The following is a 17,217-nucleotide window of genomic DNA, read 5'->3' as shown; positions in this document are numbered from 1 at the left end:
TACAGTCTGTTGAGAACCCAAGCCTGTTCCCCTGGTCTAGAACGCACAGATGTAGAACGTGGAACCTGAAAGCTACGGAGCTGGACGTTATTCCATATTTACAGTCTGTTGAGAACCCAAGCCTGTTCCCCTGGTCTAGAACGCACAGATGTAGAACGTGGAACCTGAAAGCTACGGAGCTGGACGTTATTCCATATTTACAGTCTGTTGAGAACCCAAGCCTGTTCCCCTGGTCTAGAACGCACAGATGTAGAACGTGGAACCTGAAAGCTACGGAGCTGGACGTTATTCCTTATTTACAGCAGGGATTTGGGAAGAAACGAGCGATCAGTGAGAACAGATCCTCGCTGCATCACCTGCGCATCTTCCCGTCTCCATGGTAACAGAGGCAGTGATGCTGAGCCGCAGCTACGGCACTAAATGCCAGGTTATTCACATCATTCCACAATCAGAGGGGAGCAGAGTGGAGCTCTTTGGTTGGGGGAGGATCTGAGGGGGGGTCTTCTTCACGAGCTGATCCCTTTTCTCTGGAGACCAGAACACAAAGGCACCATCATCATTATCTGCACGAGCGGCAGCCTCCGGAGCTCAGAGACGGCGGAACGCGGCGCGCGTGGAATGAGGGGGATGCGGTAGGGGCTCATGCTCTGGATCGGAAATTTGGATTTTCTTTTCTTTTTTCCGATGCGTGGGGAAAGATGCTGCTGGGCTCCATCTCCGTGGTCTGCGTCAGTTTCCTGGGATTTTGCTCTGGTTCAAGTTTTCCAAGTAACATCAACATAGGTATGGAGCACAGAGACCAAAACGGACATGAAGCCACTAGAAAGGTTTGATGTTCGGTGATGAATAATGCAGAAAAAATGATCAGCAGTGATCAGCAAGGCACGTGGAATATGAACTGATCAGTGATGCATCGGTCCGGGTCCATCCTATTTATTCCTGGCTTCCTTTCACAGGGGGGCTCTTCCCAACAGATTCCCACGAATATGAAGCCTTCCGCTTTGCACTCTCCCATCACCAGGAGATCCCCAAACTGCTGCCGCAGGTGGACATGGTGAAGCTGGGGAACAGTTTTTCCATGACCTACGCTTGTAAGTAAGGAGCGGAGCTCAGTACTTTTACTGGATGCGTTTATCCAGGGGAAATTATTTTCCAGGTTCGCATCATCTGGAGCTCAGACACCGAACTGCAGACCACAGTCTTATACAATCTGAGCGAATGAATCAATACTTTTTAATTTGTGAAATTACCCTGCAGTCATTCCTCCAAATACATTTTACAAATAAAAAAATAACATCAAGCAGGAATTCAATTCATTCATAGATCAAGATTATCCGACTTCAACTGTCGCCTGTATCTCAGCAGAGCAGCAGTAGTGAGTGACAGAGAGGAAGAGTGAAAGGGGGAGTGTGTGTGTGTGTGTGTGTGTGTGTTAGCATATGGAGTGCAGCACTGACAGATCACAGGCCCATATGTCTGCTGTAATAGCTAACACACAGGGGGCATGTAACACACACACACGTTTAACTCACTAGATCCTTCAGTATAAAATGTGAACTTTTCATTATATGTAATGAGTATAGATCTATGTGAGTATAGATCTAGCATGGTGGTGATGAAGATGATGAGGATTCTGTTCATCTTCCAATTGACAGCTATGTTGGGGTCACAGTGCTGCAGGATCAGGATGCTACACCAGATCATAATAAAAATCACAATGTGGACTCAGAAACAGAGCAATTTAACAGCTGAATTGTGAACAAAATGTTGAAAATGACAATTTTCATTTGTGTGATATGCCCCATTTTCATGATCATTAAAAGTGATCACAACGTTGCTGCTATGGTGTTCTTTTTACATTTATAAGGGATTAAATTGCTGAAATTGAGATAACAGCCATTAGTGTGAAAGTCTTCATCATCTTCCTGATGAAGCGGCAGTGCTGATGATCTCCATTCAGCCGAGTGGAATCATATGTGTGTGTGTGTCACGCTGAGATTTGGCCTGAGGGCAGGAACACCCTCAATCTGTTTGGTAAATGAATAGAAATAGGCGGCTAAGGCAGAAGAACTGTGGTGTTTTGGGCGTGTCTGGACTGTCACTATGGCAACTGTGGTATCAGCCTGATGTGCTCTGGTGGAAACCCATGCTGCTCTTCTGATCTTCTACTGATGGACTGAAATGGGGATCAGAGGAGCAGCAGCTTTAAGAGGTTTATGTGGGCATGAGCCAGTTACCCGACAAGGCCTCGCTAACCTGGCATCATTAACCCCTCCTCATTAAGCAGGCCTTGCTAACCATTTCTCGTTAACCAGACTTCATTAACCATGCCTTGCTAACCAGGCGTCACTAACAAGTCCTCATTAACTAGGCCTTGATAGCCAGTCCACATTAACCAGGCCTTGCTAAGTAGTCCTCATTAATCAGGCATCACTAACCAGTCCTCATTAATCAGGCATCACTAACCAGTCCTTATAAACCAGGCCTTGCTAACCAGTCCTTATTAAGCACGCTTTGCCTACCAGTTCTTGTTAACCAAACCTCATTAACCATGCCTTGCTAACCAGGCTTCACTAACCAGTCCTCATTAACAAGGTGTGACTAACCAGTCCTAATTAACCAGGCCTTGTTAACCAGTCTTCGTTTAGGTAGCACAAATTCTCTGTCCTGCTTCCCATCCCTTCAGGTTGGGAACCTTCCCATAATTCCACCATGAGCACCACCAGGATAAGTGAAACAGGTTCAGTCTTCTACTTTACTGTACCTACAGATCTACTGCTTGGTCTGTAGGTACGGTGACTGCAGGGGTCAGGGGTCACTCGGAGTTTACACTGATGAACTGTGCTGTGAACTTCTCCTCCAGTCTGCTCCCAATTCGCCAAGGGCGTCTACGCCATCATCGGGGTCTATGACCGGAAGACGGTCAACATGCTGATGTCGTTCTGTGGCGCTTTGCACGTCTGCTTCGTCACGCCCAGCTTCCCACTGGAGACGCCCAATCAGTTTGTGATCCAGCTGCGGCCGGAGCTCCAGGACGCCCTGGTTGGGACGATTGAGCACTACAGGTGGAGCCGGTTCGTCTACATGTACAGTTCTGACTCAGGTACAATCCAACCTTCATCAGCAAAGGTTCATTCATAATACAAACAATCACAACATCTCCGTTGACTCACCGGTGCTTAGTGTTTAATACTGAAGATGTTCTGCTGGCAGGACTGACCATGCTTCAGAAGGTTCTGGACGTAGCGGCTGAACGGAACTGGTTGGTGACATCAGTGAACCTGGAGACTCTGACTGAGGCCTCGTTCCTCAAACTGTTTCAGGACCTGGACCAGCGCAAAGAAGGGCAGATCATCATCGACTGTGAGCTGGACAGACTTTCATCTGTTCTCAAGAAGGTATCCACACACACATACAGCCTGCTGAAGAGTGTAGAGGGTCACTGTAAATAACTAATGTCAGCGTCTGTCATCACCACAGGCATGTCTCTCTCTCTCTCTCTCTCTCTCTCTCTCTCTCACACACACACTCACACACACACACACACACACACTCACACACACACACACACACACTCTCTCTCACACACTCACACACACTCACACACTCACAGACACACACAAACTCTCACGCACACACTCACAGACAGACACACTCACACACTCACAGACACACACAAACTCTCACGCACACACTCACAGACACACACACACACTCACTCACACACACGCACACACACTCACAGACACACACAAACTCTCACCCACACACTCACAGACACACACACACACACACACACACTCACACACACACTCTCTCACACTCACACACACTCACACACACACTCACACAAACACACTCACACACTCACACACACACACACACACACACACTCTCTCTCACACACACACACACACCCTCACACACTCACAGACACACACAAACTCTCACGCACACACTCACAGACACACGCACACACTCACAGACACACACAAACTCTCACGCACACACTCACAGACACACACACACACTCACTCACACACACTCACACACACGCACACACACTCACACACTCACAGACACACACACACACACACACTCTCTCACACACACACACTCACACACACACACACTCACACACACACACACACACACACACACACTCACACACTCACACACATCAAAGTTTTTGGAGACGGGACCAGGGCTTTAAGAGTTTGTTAACCTTCCGATTACGTGGATAGATATGGTAGTAAAATAAATAATGTTAAGATCAAATCTATTTTATTAAGCAGATTGAGAATAATTGGGTCACTGATCAGTGGTAAATGGAAATGCTGAGATGGATGTAGATCTGATCAAAGATCTTCTGATGTGTCCTCTGCAATTAACCAACCACCACACACCACATGTATGGAGAACTGAGACTGAGCACCACACAGGGTAACCTGGACCATGTGAACACATGGCGTTGACACAGGGAACCTTCAATCACATGTTCTTCTCAGACTGCTGATGGCGTTCCTGTACTGGGTCTTCTGAATGTCGGGCTGAGAGTGTATCACCAGGAAGTGAGGTTTGAGGTGCAGGAAGGGAGAGAACGTAAAGCCTCAGTCTGTCAGTTGAGACTGGGGTTGAGACCAGAGAGGACATTTATGTCTAATTATGAAACAAATAAGGACCTAATAAGATCTCAATCATCTATTTTTAATTTTTCAGATTGTTGAACAAGGAAAGAACGTGAAGAGTTACCACTACATACTGGCTAATATGGTGAGTAAACCATCATGAAAGCTCTCATCAGATGGATGAGGATGATCCTGCTCAGGAGTTTGCTGTGTCCTGCAGGGATTCCTGGACGTTGACCTCTCAGATCTGAGGAAGAGTGAGGCGAACGTGACGGGCTTCCAGCTGGTGAACAGCGGTAACCCCAGTGTGAGCAGAATCCTGCAGGAGTGGCTGGAGTTCGAAAACAAGGACGCCCAGCTGGGCAGGAAGAGCCTGACGGTAGAAACACCATGAGGTTCTGTCCACCACGTTCCTCGAGAACAGCATCCTGACTGTCTCGTGTGGATTGTGTGTGTGTGTGTAGTATACAGGTGCTCTGACGTATGACGGGGTGAAGGTGATGTCTACAGCCTTCCAGAACCTCCGGCGGCAGCGCATCGACATCTCTCGCCGTGGCAACGCTGGGGAATGTCTCGCCAACCCACCTGCGCCGTGGGGACAGGGCATCGATATCCAGAGAGCTCTGCAGCAGGTCCATTCGAGACACGCACGCTCCCATGATGCAGTGCGTGGGGCCATGCTGACTGACGTTGTGATTGACAGGTGCGGATTGATGGGCTGACGGGACACATCCAGTTTAACGAAAAAGGCAGACGGACCAACTACACGGTGGGAGTGATGGAGCTGAAGCCCACCGGCCTGAAGAAGGTGATGACCCCCCTCCTCCATCAGCATGTGTTTGGTGTTCGGTTCTAGTCTGGAGTGACAGAACTTGTGGGGTTGCAGGTGGGCTACTGGAATGAAGATGAGCACTTTGTCAGCACGTCCATGTATCCCTCTTGGAGTAACGAGACGTACGGACTGCAGAACCGCACGTACATAGTTACCACGATTCTGGTGAGCTCCTCTGAACACGCCTGGAAGCGACGTTCTAGTACAGAGAACCTAGATCTCTCTGTGACTGGTCTCTCCGCAGGAATCTCCGTACGTGATGCTGAAGAAAAACCACGAACAGTTTGTTGGAAACGAGAAGTACGAGGGCTACATCGTGGAGCTGGCAGCCGAGATCGCCAAACACGCCGGATACCGCTACAAGCTGAAGATCGTGTCTGACGGGAAGTATGGCGCCCGCGACGCCGAGACCAAGATGTGGAATGGCATGGTGGGAGAGCTGGTGTATGGGGTGAGTAGATGATTCCTGCTGGACTTCTGATGATGAAGCAGGGTGCGTTCTCATGGAAGGTTGATTGATGTCGCAGAAAGCGGACGTTGCCGTGGCGCCCCTGACCATCACACTGGTGCGGGAGGAAGTGATCGACTTCTCCAAGCCTTTCATGAGTCTGGGGATCTCCATCATGATAAAGAAGCCAACCAAGTCCAAGCCCGGGGTGTTCTCCTTCCTGGACCCGCTGGCCTATGAGATCTGGATGTGCATCGTGTTTGCCTACATCGGCGTGAGCGTGGTCCTCTTCCTGGTGAGCCGCTTCAGCCCGTACGAGTGGCACGCTGAAGACTTCGAGGACCCGACAGAGTCCGATCCCAACCAGCTCGCCAACGCTGCCAACTCCCCACCACAGGCCAGTCTGGAGCAGACCAACGAGTTCGGCATCTTCAACTCCCTCTGGTTCTCTCTGGGAGCGTTCATGCAGCAGGGCTGTGACATTTCCCCACGGTACGACCCACGGCATCATGGGTACTGGGGCTTGTTCTCTGGTTTTCTGTGGTGCCCGCGTGTAGGTCATCAATTAAAAAATCTAATTAACGAACACACACACACATCTCCTCAGCAGTCATTAAAATCAGGGCCATGAATGTTCTGCTCCTCCAGTCGCGTTCACGCGTCACGTGGCCAGCGCTGGTGAAATAAGGACACATCATTATCACAATTATCACAAAGGGGGCAGCTGAGGTCGGAGTCTCCTACATTTCTAACCTTGCGTTTGATCTGAGGCTCGCTGTCCCAGATTGGAAGATATTTTCTCCCTGTGAGGTTTGGGACCAGTTAGTAAAATTCGTGTTGGATCCCTGATTGTTGTAAAAGGCGGTCAGGGGGCTGAACGGCTGCAGGGGAACATCTCAGACGCTCCGCCTAGATCGGAGTCGGTAAAACTAGTGTGTAGACTTCAAGCAGAACCTTGTTGAGAGGAATCTTTATGCAGGAAAACCTTTACAAAGCTTGAGCCTTTACCGTGTGTGTGTTTAGGTCTCTGTCCGGACGTATAGTGGGCGGAGTCTGGTGGTTTTTCACCCTCATCATCATCTCTTCCTACACGGCCAACCTGGCGGCATTCCTCACCGTGGAGCGCATGGTGTCACCCATTGAGAGCGCAGAAGATCTGGCCAAACAGACAGAGATCGCATATGGGACTCTGGACGCTGGGTCCACTAAAGAGTTCTTCCGGGTGAGATACCTACGGACAAAATTTGGAGTTCCTCGTGTAACTGATGCCGGATTCAGGGGACAAAATTGATGGTCTACAGTGGTCTTTACTCCTGGCCCTTTCTCCTCTTTAGAGATCGAAGATTGCGGTCTTTGAGAAAATGTGGGCGTACATGAAGTCAGCTGACCCTTCCGTGTTCGTGAAGACGACTGATGAAGGCGTCATCCGCGTGCGCAAGTCCAAAGGGAAGTACGCCTACCTGCTGGAGTCCACCATGAACGAATACATCGAGCAGCGCAGGCCATGTGACACCATGAAAGTGGGCGGGAACCTGGACTCCAAAGGCTATGGCATTGCCACGCCCAAAGGATCCCCGCTAAGGTGAAACATGGCTGCAACCAGAGAGCACTTTTCAGACCGCAGTGTGCATGTAGACTGTGGTGACATCATTCATACATGGTGACATCATTATTGACATGACGGTGTGGTGGAGATGGAGATGAGATGAGAAGAAAATTCTCTTAAAATCTGTCTTCCACTAGCAAAAGCGCTAATGTAGCTTTAGCCTGACATGTTTTATTTCACATTTGTTCACTTTTGAAATAGTTTTATTGGATTGGTCCTGGTTTTGTAGCAGTGTCCAGTCTTGACTCCATCTCCTCTGGACGGTTTTGGGTCATTTACCACACGTCCATCTTTCTGTCTTTTTTCCATGTCTGCATGTCCACAGTTAAGACAGTTGCAGGGAAGCTTGACCATTTAGATGTGAACCATTTTAGAAAAGTCTGGTTTTGGCCACTTGAAGAACCCTGAGAAATGAATCATGATATTCATATCATGGTGATGAGATGTATAAAGTGGACATGAGTGGCCAGAACTTTGTCTCTTCCACAGTTAGTTCATGTTTGTTTGTGTTCCACGCCATCATTTAATTTCAGTTCAATCCATCTGCACCATGGTGAGAACAGTATGAAGTAGAACCGAGCCTGCATGATGTAATCTGAGAACTCAGGATAAAGTCATGGTTGGTGAGATATGATGCCACCAGGTGTCTGGTGTGTCCACTGTGTGTCTTTTTGCGATCATCTCACCTGCAGCCACATCTCTTCAGCCCTCATCTTCACTCCAACCTCGTAACCACGAGCCGGCAGCTTTTACCGAGTTCCACAGACACCCAGTGATGCTCTTCAGAATCCTCCCTTTTACTGAAATAGATGCAGATTCTACAGTTCATCTGCAGCTCAACTCAGAGCATGTCCTTCCAAACCTAGTCAACATGCGTGGTGTCTGTTCTCCTCTACTGCTTGGTAAAATCTGAACGTACGTCCACTGTCCATCTAACCGTGCCGACATCCACACAGAATCTGCCCTGCAGAACCCATCCGAGGGGCTCAGAACCCACCATAACAGACGTTCTAATGATTAAAACAGCGTAGCTGTGCTGTTCTGATGAGGCCCCACAGATGAGTTGTGCAGGCAGGAGAGCTTCCTGGTTCTGACGGTTCTGTTTATTGTCTCATTGAAGAAACCACGTTAACCTGGCCGTGTTAAAGCTCAACGAACAGGGTCTCTTGGACAAACTGAAAAACAAATGGTGGTACGACAAGGGCGAGTGCGGCAGCGGGGGAGGTGACTCCAAGGTCAGCGGGTAACCACAGTAACGGGTAACTGGCACCCGAGCAGCACCCCAAACCACACAATCTCTCATCCAATCAGATCTCACGCCTGCAGCTCTGCCAGGTACCCGGAGTGATGGGTGGTGAATGGCCACGCATCACTACACCATGATGACGCACTGTGTGTTGTTCATGTGCACTGTTATATGTGAATGTGAATGAATTTGAATAACATAAAATAACATGGCTGATGTTATTTATGTTATTTCCTTGGTTGAAGAATCCCAGTAAACCTAGCGGTGTTGAAGCTCAATGAGCAGGCCGTCTTAGACAAACTGAAAAACAAATGGTGGTACGATAAAGGCGAGTGTGGAAGCCAGGACTCCGGAAGAAAGGTCAGTTCACACCCTGGTCCTGTCCCCCTCTAGTCCAAACCTGACCTCTGACCCCAAACACACCCTGTCCCCTGCAGTTCCTGTGTTCTACCTCTTCTGGAGCTTGCAGCAGGAATGCTCTACTGTGTAAATAGTTCCACTGTCAGGTTTAGATCAGCCAACATCGTCTCCCCTTACTGCTGCATTGGGTTCAAAGGTCACAGTACGATAGAACAGGATTCTGCTTTAGAACCTACTTAGAACCTGCAATCTGTAGATGATTGGTGTGTGTGTATCTGCAGGACAGGCATGTCTGTGTGTTCTTCTCCCTGCAGGATAAGACCAGCGCTCTGAGCCTCAGTAACGTGGCGGGCGTGTTCTACATCCTGATTGGAGGACTGGGGCTGGCGATGCTGGTAGCGCTTGTGGAGTTCTGTTACAAGTCTCGAGCCGAGTCACAGAGGATGAAGGTGTGTGTCACCATCTGGATCATTTCAGACACTGTCTGGACGTTCCGATCAGTCTATCTAGAGTTCTATGTATTAGAACGTTTCCTGATCTCCTGTTCCTCCTCCACCAGCACTCGATTGAAGCAGCCGTGCGATGCTCTGCTTTAACTGCTGGAGGGGAAAACGGACGCATTTTAGCCCACGACTTCCCTAAAGCCATGCAGAGCTGCATCACCCACCCTGCAGGGCTCAGCCTGGGGGCTTCTGGGATATAGTCCCTCTGCTCCACCTGCAGGCCACACCCCGTCCTGCAGACGAGCATGTTATACTAGTGATATACAGACATGAGGACTCTGTTACACGGGACAGGCTCCCCCAAAATCACTCAGTTCACTTCCGTAATGTAATAGTTAGATTTTAGATATTTTATGCATATAAAATGGAGAGATCTAAATGTTACATTCATATCATTTTCTAAATCTACTTACATAAATAAAAATAGATGCACAGAACTGAAATGATAAACAACTAATTTCTGAAAACAGAACATGTTTTCATAAAAGCTAATGAACTAATCCAATTATACAAAATGTTTTATGTAAATGAGAGAAATATATCGTATTGAAAGAACTGATGAAATACAGTTGAAATCTGTCCTCCATACTGTGCAGGTTATGCAATAATCTACATGTCTGCTGTACGTTGGATTATGATGCTACGTGTCCACATGCATCTGGGTATTTCTGAAAATGAACAGAAATGACAAAAACACCTTAGTGGCATCGCAGCCGTGGTTCATCTTGTGTACGATGAAACGGAAGCTAGATCTCCATGCTGGTGGTCCTGTCAGTGATCTAATAAAAATCCTGGAAGGTAAAGACAAGAACGTTCTAGATTCACACCCAGCTGCCACGGCTTGTAGACTCCACATTTTGTGGTTATAAAGTCCTGTACCTTCCCAAAAAAACCCAGCTTCATGTGGACTGAAACGTAAGCGTATCACTTGAAACATATCAAGCCAGTTCTAAAGCCTCCGTTCCGTACCGTCTGGAGTGTAAATATGAGGCTGTTTGTGCTGCTGCAACCCCTTGTTGGAGGAACCGTACCTCAGATCTTCTCCCATAGTGTTCTGTGTGAGGTCACTGTGTCACCTGTTCTTAGATCGTTTCCTGCACTTGAGATCATTTTTCTAGATTAAGTTCCCCCAGTCCATCGTCACACTGCCGTAAAGGAACGGTTCTGCTGCGTTCCTTTAAAAGTGTTCCCCGCGTGAGTCCGTCATCAACCCATGGCACAGGGACCTGTGTGCACAACGTTTTTTTACAGTAGGTTTGTAAAGTAGGACTTTTGAATATTTCTACTGGCCAGAGCTTGATGACCTGCAGCCAGCGGTACCGGTTCAACCGGCCTGTTCTAAAACAAGGCTCAAGTTTCTATGGATTAAGAACTGGAACTCAGAAGCTTCAGATGGTACCGTGGGCTGCTGGTGGGCTTCTACCCATGCCTGTACGTAGACTCTGGGACAGAATTCCCATCACAGGTACACGTGGGCCATGTCTGAACTGTTCCTGTTGGTGTTAATGAAAGAAACAAAACTGAATAAAGACTTTTTTCTAACCGAGAACATCTCTGTGTCGCTGAATTTCATTATTTGCACCAGACTTTAATATGAACCTAAAAATACAAGAGCAGGACCAGTCATCGGTTAATCATTTCCCAACGCTGGACTTCAGCTCTTCACGCAAAAACAACAGCTAAGGTACGAGACTACAAGACTAGACGGACTCTGTTCTCCTTCGTTGTCCCTGGCTGGTGGGACGACTTGTCCTGCTCTATTCCACCAGCCGAGACGTCCACCACCTCTAAGAAGCAGCTGAAAACCCACTTGTTCAAAAAGTATTTCAGACGAGTCCAACACGCACACACACTTAACAATTCCCCAGCACGTTCTTCTTCTTGACACGTTGGGCCTCATCAGGGCTCTTGGTTTTGTAACTCGCAATTTATGGAAACCGAATGGGAATTGCTGGTGTCTCCTCCTTGTAAGTCACTTCGGATAAAAGCGTCTGCCAAGTAAAATAAAGTAAAGCAATGAACCCTGAGCACATACTTTTCTGAAGATGGGTGGATAATCTGGAATTATCAGGTCCATGGAGGCTGCTTCCGTACAAACGAACGGGCTTTTTTGGAAATTCCAAAAGGTCAGGATCTTCTCATGTTCCCCCTCTGCTGTTTTAACTTTTGTGAAAACGAGACAGCAGGGTAGAAGAACAATAATTCATCCTGGATGAGCTGCGTTCTCACACCTCAGCTCTATGCCGCACGAACCACAGGGTAAGTGCTGCCGTGGCATTTCTGACAATTATTCTAATCCCAGCGAGGACCTCTTCGTCTGAACTCCTGCTTATCTCCTCCTCACAGTCGGCCTCCATTAAAGCTGAGCGTCGCTCTAATCAACCTGAGTGGAGCTCTGAGAAGCACCAAGAGGAGATTACCGCCCTCCTGGCGTGATTTTTATAAAATTCTCCAGAATAAGAGCCTTTCGGCTGACATTTTTCATGTTTTTGTCACTGTTTGAAGACCTCAGACGGAACCTGAACACTGCAGCACCAAGAACATCAGAAATAATTCTTGTAAAAAAGGGGTTAAACTGCTTTTGTGTTTCTCTGACCCCTTGATCTGTTTTAAAGCAACATACTCGGTTCTGCTGACCTCAGAGTCCTTGTCTGTTCCTCATGTGGTCGAGGTGACGGCTGCAGCCTGGTTCCTGCTGCCATCTAGTGAACATCAGATGGTGGTACAAACATCTTCGGTTTCCACATGCTTCCTTTCCATTGGTTCTTTCATTAAAGTTCCTTTTCAACAATGCCATGATCTGTTCATTCTGAGTCTTTTCTTATTCATGTCGTAATCAGTGATCTCATCATGGTCTGGTCTACAGAACAGTTGAAAGCTGCAGCGCTGGTGGTTTGATCTGCTGACCCCAGCTGTTGTTTTTGCGTGAGGAGCTGAAGTCCAGCGTTGGGAAATGATTAACCGATGGCTGGTCCTGCTCAGCCAGTCTCACTGGGACCTTTGGCAGCTGTGGATCGGACAGGCGTCAGAAAATGGCCCACGACTTCAGGCTTCTGGTGAAGAATGCCAGCCAAGTGGTTTTAATTTGTTCCTCTGGGGAGAAGTTCCTCACCAAGGAGGGAATGGAGAAGCTGGTCATCATTGAGAATGGCAGCGTGGTCATCGGGCGGTGAGAACCCTGGTCTCATTCAAGAAGTGCCCAGCACTGGGGTCTGAGCTGGTGTTGTTCACGTCGCTGATTCTGGATTTCAGGGACGGACTGATTGCGGCTGTCGGTCCAGCAGATGCCATCGAGCTTCAGTTCAGAGGAGCTTCTTTTGATAAGGTCTTGGACGCTGCTGGGATGTGCATCATTCCAGGTGAGCTGCTGCTATAACTGTCTCCTGTATGAGGATGGAACGCTTTTTCATCTGTGATGTTCTCTCCTGGTTCCTCTAGGTCTGGTTGATGCTCATACACACCCAGTGTGGGATGGAGACCGGGTGCATGAATTCTCCATGAAGGTTTTGTATTTGTTCTAATGACTAGGATTAGCGTTAGCATTAGCCTCCTGCAGCACTCTTCAACCAGCTTGTCTGAAGTGTGTGTGTGTGTGTGTGTGTGTGACCTCAGCTTGCAGGCGCGACCTACATGGATGTGCACCGCGCCGGCGGAGGAATCCACTTCACCGTGGAACACACGCGCCGGGCGTCCGCCGAGCGGCTGACCTCTGGCCTGATGGGGCGCCTGCGGCGGATGCTGCGCGCCGGCACCACGCTGGCCGAGTGTAAGAGCGGCTACGGCCTGGACGCCCGCGCCGAGCTCAAGATGCTGCGCGTGATAGAGGACGTGCGGCGGGCGCTGCCCATGGGCGTCTCTGCCACCTACTGCGGCGCTCATGCTGTTCCCAGGTACTGAATCGGCAGGGACGCCATGTTGGACACGCGGCAGAGTCAGACTCAGGTGTGTGTGTGTGTGTGTGTGTGTGTAGGGGGAAGTCCATGGCCGAGGCCACACGTGACGTGGTGGACGTCCAGCTGCCGCTCCTGCAGAAGAAGATGTCCAGTGGCGAGATCCACGTGGACAACATTGACGTCTTCTGTGAGGAGGGCGTGTTCGATCTGGACTCCACCCGCACCATCCTGCAGGCCGGCAAAAGGATGGGACTCAACATCAACTTCCATGGAGATGAGCTGCACCCCATGAATGCAGCACAGGTGTGTGTGTGTGTGTGTGTGTGTGTGTGTTTCTCCAAATTTCTATTACTCAGGGTTGATGTCTTTGCAGCTGGGGGCGGAGCTTGGTGCTTTAGCTATCAGCCACTTGGAGGAGGTGACAGATGAGGGTATCGCAGCCATGGCAACAGCAAGAACCGCAGCGGTCCTTTTACCAACTACAGCTTATATTCTGAGGTAGATCACACACACACACACACACACACACACACACACACACACACACACACACACACACACACACACACACACACACACACACACACACACACACACACACATCTAATATGGGGTGGCAGTAGCCTAGTGGGTAACACACTCGCCTATGAACCAGAAGTCCCAGGTTCAAATCCCACTTACTACCATTGTGTCCCTGAGCAAGACACTTAACCCTGAGTGTCTCCAGGGGGGGACTGTCCCTGTAACTACTGATTGTAAGTCGCTCAGGATAAGGGCGTCTGGTAAATATCAGCTGTATTGAAACAATCTTTTAACTTTCTTCACCTCTGTGTTTAGGCTGAAGTCGCCTCGGGCCAGAGACATGCTGGAGGGCGGAGTCATCGTGGCGCTGGGCAGCGACTTCAACCCCAACGCCTACTGCTGCTCCATGGTGACACACGCGCACACACACAGACACACACACTCAAACACACACAGACACACACGCGCGCACACACACAAACACATGCACACACACAAACCGCTCACACGCACACATACACACACACACACACAAACACACACGCGCACACACTCACACAAACACACGTGCACACACAAAAACACGCGCACACACACACACAAACACACACACATGCTCACACACACACACACACACACATGCACACACACAAACACGCTCACAAACACACACACACACACATGCGCACACACACAAACACGCACACACACACACTCACACACACGCTCACACAAACACACGTGCACACACAAACAACACGCACACACACACACACACACACAAACACACACACACGCTCACACACACACACACACACCACATGCACACACACACAAACACGCACACACACACACACACAAAAACACGCACACACAAACACACGCACACACACAAACACGCTCACGCGCACACACACAAACACACACACACACTCACACACACGCTCACACAAACACACGTGCACACACAAAAACACGCACACACATGCATGCACACACACACAGACACACACACACACACAAACTACACAAAAACACACACACACACACACACACACATACGCAAAACACACGTGCACACACAAAAACACGCACACACACACGCGCGCACACACGCACACACACACACAAACACACACACACACACAAACACGCTCACGCGCACACACACAAACACACTCACACACACGCTCACACAAACACACGTGCACACACAAAAACACGCACACACACAAACACACACGCGCACACACGCACACACACACACACGCTCACACAAACACACGCGCACACACAAAAACACACACACACATGCATGCACACACACACAGACACACACACACACACAAACTACACAAAAACACACACACACACACACACACACACATACGCAAACAAATACGCACACACACACACATAATTCAACTAGAAAAGGAAAATGAAAGACTGATTGGTCTTCAGCCCATAGTGATGCACATGGCCTGTGTGAATATGAAGATGACCCTGAATGAAGCCCTGGCAGCTGCGACCATCAACGCTGCATACACACTGGGACTCTCACACACTCACGGATCACTGGAACCTGGAAAACAAGGAGACCTTCTGATCATCAGCGCCCCCCGGTGGGTACACATGACGCAGAATCTTCTCTGTCCTGAGTGAAAATTCCTCCATTTCATCTAATCATCTCCACTCACAGGTGGGAACATCTGATCTACCAGTTGGGAGGACATGGAGAACTCATACAATATGTCATCATCAAAGGCAGCGTGGTTTATGAGAACAGCGACATCATGACAAATCACAGTCAAATATAGAAGCTCAGTCCCTGCTGCAGATGTTCTACTTCCTGTTCTCCTGGTCTAATAAACATCTGCTGGAACGTTCCTCTCAATAGCGAGACAAGAATAAAATCTGAATGAACTAGCGATATCAGAGATTTAATTTACCATAAAAAATACTTTCTCCACTAGAAATGTGTGTGTGTGTCTGTTTGTGAGAGAAAAAGACAGGGAGTGTGTGTTTGTGTGTGTGTATGTCTGTTTGTGAGAGAGTGACAGGGAGTGTGTGTTTGTGTGTGTGTGTGTGTGTATGTCTGTTTGTGAGAGAGTGACTGGGAGTGTGTGTTTGTGTGTGTGTGTATATGTCTGTTTGTGAGAGAGTGACAGGGAGTATGTGTGTGTTTGTGTGTGTGTGTGTGTATGTCTGTTTGTGAGAGAGTGACAGGGAGTGTGTGTTTGTGTGTGTGTGTGTATGTCTGTTTGTGAGAGAGTGACTGGGAGTGTGTGTTTGTGTGTGTGTGTATATGTCTGTTTGTGAGAGAGTGACAGGGAGTATGTGTGTGTTTGTGTGTGTGTGTGTGTATGTCTGTTTGTGAGAGAGTGACTGGGAGTGTGTGTTTGTGTGTGTGTGTATATGTCTGTTTGTGAGAGAGTGACTGGGAGTGTGTGTTTGTGTGTGTGTGTGTGTGTATGTCTGTTTGTGAGAGAGTGACTGGGAGTGTGTGTTTGTGTGTGTGTGTGTGTGTATGTCTGTTTGTGAGAGAGTGACAGGGAGTGTGTGTGTGTGTGTGTGTATGTCTGTTTGTGAGAGAGTGACAGGGAGTGTGTGTTTGTGTGTGTGTGTGTCTGTTTGTGAGAGAGAGAGACAGGGAGTGTGTGTGTCTGGGTGTGTAATACAGGTTAATACTCTGCTCTGTGGTGTGATTGATCAGTTGACATTTCTATGAATATTTAATGAGCTGTGTGTACAGGGGGCGTGGTCAGGATTTAATGCTCATCAATATTCATCCCCCCTCCACCTCCTGTCTGTGTGTTTGTAGGTTCTCCCTGGTTTGTTGCTCCTCCTCTGAATCTCTTTGTTCTTCTGTCGTCCATTTTCTTTTCCTCTCTGGTTGCATTTGGTTATCAGACTGAATCCAGGTGTCTGAAGTTCTGCGTCATTTCTAAACCCACCTCCTCACTGCTGGACATCCAGAATCCGCATTCTCAACATCTCAGCTGCCTCAGTCCATTCTACTCAACTGTCTATCTGAATACACTGGCCCTGTCCTGGTTTTACATCATACCTCACTAACAGGAGGTCCTACCTCACATCATACCTCACATTACATCATCTCCAAAGACCCCAACCGTTCCAGACAATCTCACCACTAAACCCTCCACTCCAGGCTCTCCTCC

The 17,217-nt window shown here is 48.6% G+C and overlaps 2 protein-coding genes across 7 annotated transcripts; both read left to right on the top strand.

The window, feature by feature from the left end:
- Positions 1-250: 250 nt before the first annotated feature.
- LOC114782425 (glutamate receptor 1-like) lies at positions 251-11,172 on the top strand. 6 transcript variants are annotated; one of them, XR_003748042.1, is made up of 16 exons: positions 251-783; positions 957-1,091; positions 2,864-3,103; positions 3,214-3,398; positions 4,720-4,773; positions 4,849-5,007; positions 5,093-5,260; positions 5,332-5,436; positions 5,515-5,625; positions 5,705-5,911; positions 5,988-6,400; positions 6,932-7,130; positions 7,243-7,490; positions 8,635-8,749; positions 9,006-9,120; positions 9,435-9,558. XR_003748042.1 is itself a non-coding variant. In XM_028968280.1 (16 exons), the coding sequence occupies exons 1-16, from the start codon at positions 699-701 to the stop codon at positions 9,821-9,823; spliced, it is 2,703 nt and encodes a 900-aa protein (XP_028824113.1). In that variant the 5' UTR covers positions 251-698; the 3' UTR covers positions 9,824-11,172. The 6 variants fall into 6 exon arrangements, 4 of the variants coding, with proteins under 4 accessions (XP_028824113.1, XP_028824110.1, XP_028824112.1 ...); XM_028968280.1 differs by lacking the exon at positions 8,635-8,749 and adding an exon at positions 9,680-11,172 and having other exon boundaries at positions 9,435-9,569; XM_028968277.1 differs by lacking the exon at positions 9,006-9,120 and adding an exon at positions 9,680-11,172 and having other exon boundaries at positions 9,435-9,569.
- Positions 11,173-12,619: 1,447 nt separating this feature from the next.
- amdhd1 (amidohydrolase domain containing 1) lies at positions 12,620-16,073 on the top strand. The gene is made up of 9 exons (XM_028968365.1): positions 12,620-12,792; positions 12,876-12,982; positions 13,062-13,126; positions 13,236-13,513; positions 13,594-13,819; positions 13,890-14,014; positions 14,354-14,447; positions 15,500-15,660; positions 15,738-16,073. Exons 1-9 carry the CDS (start codon positions 12,656-12,658, stop codon positions 15,853-15,855), a joined length of 1,311 nt encoding a protein of 436 aa, XP_028824198.1. The 5' UTR covers positions 12,620-12,655; the 3' UTR covers positions 15,856-16,073.
- The last annotated feature ends 1,144 nt before the right edge of the window (positions 16,074-17,217 follow it).

Source organism: Denticeps clupeoides, unplaced genomic scaffold (genome assembly GCF_900700375.1).
Source record: "Denticeps clupeoides unplaced genomic scaffold, fDenClu1.1, whole genome shotgun sequence".
Lineage (NCBI taxonomy): Eukaryota > Metazoa > Chordata > Actinopteri > Clupeiformes > Denticipitidae > Denticeps > Denticeps clupeoides.
The sequence above is the reverse complement of the archived record's forward strand: the minus strand, read 5'-3'. Positions and strand labels throughout refer to the sequence as shown.